This window comes from Cebus imitator, unplaced genomic scaffold (genome assembly GCF_001604975.1).
Source record: "Cebus imitator isolate Cc_AM_T3 unplaced genomic scaffold, Cebus_imitator-1.0 Scaffold469, whole genome shotgun sequence".
NCBI lineage: Eukaryota > Metazoa > Chordata > Mammalia > Primates > Cebidae > Cebus > Cebus imitator.
In genome coordinates, this window is record NW_016107784.1 from 1,270,845 (window position 1) to 1,277,209 (window position 6,365).

General features: G+C 42.9%; 1 protein-coding gene across 4 annotated transcripts in view; it reads left to right on the top strand.

Moving 5' to 3' along the window:
* PHC1 (polyhomeotic homolog 1) overlaps positions 1-6,365 on the top strand; it is a 28,083-nt gene that overhangs the window by 1,753 nt on the left and 19,965 nt on the right. The window contains exons 2-6 of one of the 4 annotated variants that reach the window (XM_017512331.2): positions 1,076-1,236; positions 2,888-2,998; positions 4,102-4,182; positions 4,718-4,867; positions 5,754-5,909. In XM_017512331.2, the coding sequence (XP_017367820.1) occupies positions 1,076-1,236; positions 2,888-2,998; positions 4,102-4,182; positions 4,718-4,867; positions 5,754-5,909 (659 nt within the window). The remainder of the gene's footprint in view (positions 1-1,075; positions 1,237-2,887; positions 2,999-4,101; positions 4,183-4,717; positions 4,868-5,753; positions 5,910-6,365) is intronic. The other 3 variants (XM_017512333.2, XM_017512332.2, XM_017512334.2) reach the window with 3 other exon arrangements.

Here is a 6,365-nt window from a genome sequence, read left to right on the forward strand (position 1 = left end):
CAGCCTCCTGAGTAGCTGGGATTACAGGCACGTGCCACCATGCCCAGCTAATTTTTTGTAGTTTTAGTAGAGACGGGGTTTCACCATGTTGACCAGGATGGTCTCGATCTCTTGACCTCGTGATCCACCCGCCTCGGCCTCCCAAAGTGCTGGGATTACAGGCTTGAGCCACCGCGCCCGGCCCAAGGAGTCATTTCTTAAAATGGTATATTACAGTCAGTATGAAGCCTTCTTTGCAGTGAGGCAACAGGTATAAGGAGGGAAAGCGACATGCCCGAGGTGTTATTAGTAGCCTGAGCTGGAACCAGGCAGCTATTTGGGCTATGTGGGCTGCAGGTGAGCTCTTCTGCCTCCTAGTTTTATGACCTTCCATGACCCAGTAAATGTGTTTGTATCTTAAGATCCTCCTCCATAAAATGAGGATAATGAGTACTCACTATCATAGTGAGAGACACTGCCTTAATCACAGCTTGGTTTGAAGAAGCACGTATTAGTGTAAAGACTTGATACTTACTAGGACAATTTCTTCAACCTCAGAAAACCTCATTTTCAAAATTGTAAAATCAGGATAATAGTGTTTACCTTACAGCACTGCTATGAGAGATAAAATATAGCTGAAGTGCCTAGCCCAGCGAAAGGAGGCAACTAGTGGCTCACCAGTAAATGGTGACTCATTCGGATGATAACAATGCAGATGGAGACAAAAATAAGATAACCAAAAGTTTTAAGTGGGAAGATTTTAAACTGTTAAAAAGTGCTGTGGGAATATAAGGTGGCTTTGGTATTGTAAGGGGCCATCTCACATTCTGGCCATTTTATTTAATGACACCCATGAGGGAATATGTAAAGGTTGTTTCTTCTGAGACTGCATAGCTTCAAAAGATGGTAGCATGGGGAAGACATGGTTGCAAGAGTGTATTGAAGATTTGGGAGTTCTAAGATGAGAAATCATGGCTTATGGAAGAGGAGGAAGATTCGTAGATAACTTATGGATTTCCCGTGTTCTTGATTAGTAACATGAAATAACAGCTTGGGATCCAGATATAAATTTTAACCTTTTGTTGCTTCCATCTAGGTCTTGAGTCAGAGCACCAGCCTTGGGGACCCTGGACCACCACTATCATGGAGACTGAGAGCGAGCAGAACTCCAACTCCACCAATGGGAGTTCCAGCTCAGGGGGCAGCTCTCGGCCCCAGATAGCTCAAATGTCACTATATGAACGACAAGCAGTGCAGGTGAGGCTCGCTTGGCTCTGAGGGACAGTGGTCTGTGAGTCTTGACTTGTATAGGCAGTGATGCTGGAAAATAATTGTGCTCAGTTCTTTTTCAACAAACTGGGGAGTGTTGGGTTAGATGATGACTAAGGTCTCTTCCAGTTCTGAGACTCTTAGGAGTTTATAGAGGTTTGGGCAAGCAAACAGGGAAATCCAGTCTTTCAAATAAGGATTTAAAAAATAAACTTCAGTCTATGTAGCTAGATTCTGACTAACCCTTTCTCACCCTGGATTGCCAGGTTTTTAATCTTTGGCCATTCTTGTAAATCCCCTTGAGTAATAGAAGTATCATGGAACTCTTTAGAGACTTATTTTTAAACAAATAGCAAATTCCATGATTTTATTAATTCTGTTAGGGAATGAGGTCTTTTAGCAAATATTTTGGTTACTAGAATAACTATACATATTATGCAGATAGTTCTAATTATTAAAGAATAAGAATACAGAAAAGTCCAGTTAGCATTAAAACCAAAATACTAGTTTCATTTTATAAATATGTATTAGCATTGTACTTTAGATGTGTGAAAATGCCAATTAGTTGAATTCGTTGAAAATTTTACCTGATGAAATCTTTTAGAAGCCACTATTTATTTTTTCGTTATTTCCAACCCATTAGGGCTGTATTACCTTTACTGTATACCTAAAATATACTACATTTTCTCCTTTGAATATTATTATTATTTTTGAGATAACTCCAACTCTGTTATCCAGGCTGGAGTGCAGTGGTGCTGTCAGGGCTCACTGCAGCCTCAAACTCTCAGACCCAGGAGATTCTCCCATCTTATCCTCCTGACTAGCTGGGACGGTAGGCACACGCCACCATGCCCAGCTTTTTTTCTTATTGTCTTTACATTCATCGACATCTTGTTTATTTTCAAGCTATCTGGTCTTTGCTATGGCATGTATTTCCAGCTCCCAGGTGGAGAAATCAGAGTTTGTGTAAATTGCACTGATTTACTTTTCTTACATATGAGAATAAACCGTAGAATTACAGTCATGCCTCAGTTAATGACAGGAATCCATCCTGAGAAATGTATTGTTAGGTGATATATAGTTGTGTGACTGTCATAGAGTGTACTTACACAAACCCAGATTACATGACTTAGTGTACACCTAGGTTATACAGTATAGCCTATTGCTGTGACCACTCTTGTATATGACTGTAATTGTTTCTTTCAGTCTTTAAAGGACTATATAGACTTACTGAGGCAGAAGTATCTCTTTAGGCCAAGAGTTCAAGACCAGCCTGGGTCACACGGCAAGACCTTATCTCTAAAAAAGTTAAAAAAAATTAGCAGGACATGGTGGTGCATACCTGTAGTCCTAGCTACTTGGGAGGCTGAGGCAGTCAGGAGGATGATTTGAGCCTAGGAGTTGGAGGTTACAGTGATCTATGATCATGCCACTGCACTCCAACCTTGGCGATGGAGCAAGTTGACCTTGCTCTAAAAAAATAAAGGAAAATAAGCTGTTGACAATTTAGCCCAGTCTCCCATCTTTTCTGGTTTCTGTCCTTCCCATGGCCACCTTTCACACAAATACAGTGATTTACATAGACTAGGAGCTAGGAGTGGTCCATTCTAAATGTTTTATCCTCTCTCTCTTTTCCTAGGCTCTACAGGCACTGCAGCGGCAGCCCAATGCAGCTCAGTATTTCCACCAGTTCATGCTCCAGCAGCAGCTCAGTAATGCCCAGCTGCATAGCCTGGCTGCCGTCCAGCAGGTGAGAGGTCAGCAGCCAGCTGGCCCGAGAGGGAGGGGACAGGCACTACAGGTGGGTAGGGAAGATTTTTTGGGCATATTGCATCCTACACTAAGCCAGGCTGCAGGCAGTCTCCTCTGCCTTCTGTCCTGTGGGAGGATGGATGCATCTTAGCTTCTGGGGTTGCAGTAAGAACTATAGAATCACTTTTTAGATCGAGAGTGGCTATGTTCTAGACCTGCACTGTCTAATATGTTAGCCACTAGCTACATACTGCCGTTGAGTGCTTGAAATGTGGCTAGTCTAAATGGAGATGTTTTATAAGATTTTAGAGCTAGACTACTAAGTACAAAAAAGGTAAAATATCAGTAATTTAAAAATATTAATTACATGTGAAGTGATATTTTATATTGGGTTAAATAGAGTAAATTATGCAAGTTAACTTTTCCTGTTTTACTTCTTAAAAATTTGCATAGTAGAAAATTACATATGTGGTTCACATTATATTTATATTGGATGCCTTGGAACTAGACTTTCATTGACTCATTATATGACCCGATCAAAAGATCTTTTTCCAGCTGGGCGTGTTCGCTCACGCCTATAATCCCAGCACTTTTGGAGGCCAAGGCAGGTGGATCACTTGAGGTCAGGAGTTTGAGACCAGCCTGGCCAATATGGTGAAACCCCATCTCTACTAAAAATACAAAAATTAGCTGGACGTGGTGGTGTATGCCTGTAATCCCAGCTACTCCAGAGGAAGGAGAATCACTTGAACCTGGGAAGCGGAGGTGCAGTGAGCCGAGATCACGCCGCTGTACTGCAGCCTGGGTGAAACAGCAAGACTCCCATCTCAAAAAAAAAAAAAAAATCTTTTTCTACCTAAAAGAGAGTGTGAGCAGGACAGGTTGCCTCTCTGCCCCAGGAGAGTTATGTGGGCCTAACTGGTTAGCATATGTGGTAATGTGAGGACTATTGGCCTAGTGAATATACTTTTTTTACCCTAGAGTGGAATCTCTGTTCATAACGTGAAATCTCTGTTTCATGCTTGTGATTTATCACTAGAAGACTGAGGGCTTTTTCCTTCACTGTCTTTGCTATTTCTTGTTTCCCTTTCTCTTTAACAGGCCACAATTGCTGCCAGTCGGCAGGCCAGCTCCCCAAACACCAGCACTACACAGCAGCAGACTACCACTACCCAGGCCTCAGTGAGTACTGCCTCTTCCACTGAGAGGCTTCTCTGCCTGGGTCTTTGTCTCTGGGTTAAATTACTTTGTGTTGCTGATCTGAGAGTGTTTTTTGAGCCGTCAATGGTTACTGCTCTTAAGTAGAGAATATTATTAGTACAAGGGAAAGTAACCAACATTAATCTATATTGGAGTCTCTAAAGAGGAAGTCTAAGGAAGAAAGAAAAGCAAATCCTGGGGAAGAGGAGGAGATAACAAAATAAAGGGACTAATTCCTGGACCCTTCAATGAGAGAAGTAAAATCTGTTCTGTTTCAGTGTTTTGTCTTCTTAACTGTTAACACTAGTGGTTAGAGACTGTTGGGTTTTTTCACTTCGGTAATACCCTACAGTAGCCAGGATGACAGTTTCAGATAGGAAGACATTATTCATTTCCCCTGACTCCCTGAAAGTGAAAAATTCTGTTCTCGACTGTGTGACTCTGAATTTGTCAGTCATGTACATTTCCTTTTACTTCTCCTAAATCCTTAGTCTTGGCTCCTTTCTATACCACACAGATCAATCTGGCCACCACATCGGCCGCCCAGCTCATCAGCCGATCCCAGAGTGTGAGCTCTCCCAGTGCTACCACCTTGACCCAATCTGTGCTACTGGGGAACACCACCTCCCCACCCCTCAACCAGTCTCAGGCCCAGATGTATCTACGGGTAAGCCACAGATGCAGTCACCATTGTCCCAGGGGCAAAATTGTCTGGCCCTGGCAAAGACTTGAGTGAAAGCCATTTTTTTTTTTCTTTTTTTGAGACAGAGTCTCGCTCTGTCACCCAGGCTGGAATGCAGTGGTGCGATCTCGCTCACTACAGCCCTGCCTCCTGGGTTTCAGCGATTCTCCTGCCTCAGCCTCCCAGGTAGCTGGGATTACAGGCATGCGCCACTACACCCAGCTAATTTTTGTATTTTTAGTAGATACGGGGTTTCACCATGTTGGCCAGGCTGGTCTTGAACTCCTGACCTCAGGTGATCTGCCCACCTCAGCCTCCCAAAGTGCTAGGATACAGGCGTGAGCCACTGCGCCCGGCCAAAAGCCATTTTTTTAAACCATGGTTACCCAGATGTCTTGAGACAAGCTGGGATCTGCTTCCCATACTTTACTTACCCTAGAAGTGATGCTCCGTGTTCACAGGTAGCCTGTAGATTAAATTAAAATCTTATGCTAGAAAATGTTGGCCTAACATTTGACTAAATTAGTGTTAGATATAATCTACCTTTAAAACTATGGCTCAAGTATACAAATTCTGTGTTATCCCACCTACTTAACTATATAAAAGTACTTGTTCTAAAATCCTAATTTTCTCTACTTCTTTGATGTGTGACTCTTTGACATCAATCTGTAGTTTTCTGTGCATTCTAGTTTTTTTTCTGGATGATTCATCGCATGTGGAGAGTATGAGGCTCTTGGGTTGGTGTGGAATGGGCGGGGCACAGCTGTTTAATATCTTCTGTTTATTTTGTCTTGTGGTCCTTCCTTTCCATCTCTTCTGTTTCTTCTTTCCTTCTTGTCTTCTTTGCTCTTTCTCTTCCTCTCCTTGCCAGCCACAGCTGGGAAACCTATTGCAGGTAAACCGAACCCTGGGTCGGAATGTGCCTCTGGCCTCCCAGCTCATCCTGATGCCTAATGGTGCAGTGGCTGCAGTCCAGCAGGAGGTGCCATCTGCTCAGTCTCCTGGAGTTCATGCAGATGCAGATCAGGTTTGTGGCAACCACTTTACCTATGGGTGCGCACTGGGCAGGATGAAGAGAATGACCATCGACCTGGGTCCACCCTTCTGCCCCATTACACTTTGCAGAATTCTTATTTTTTGTGTGTTTTTTTTTTCCTTCCTTCGATCACCATAGCACTTGAATCCCATATAACCTTTGAGTTAATTTGAGTTCGAAAGACAAGGAGATTTAAATGAAAATAGTCATGTGGATCTGGGACGTCTTAGTTTCAAGATACGGTAAATTTTCTCACCATCCTTCTAGTCCTCTTTGAGTCAGTTTTTTTTTTTTTTTTTTTTTTTTTTTTTTGAGACAGAGTTTCACTCTTGTTACCCAGGCTGGATGGAGTGCAATGGCGCGATCTCGGCTCACTGCAACCTCTGCCTCCTAGGTTCAGTCAATTCTCCTGCCTCAGCCTCCTGAGTAGCTGGGATTACAGGCACG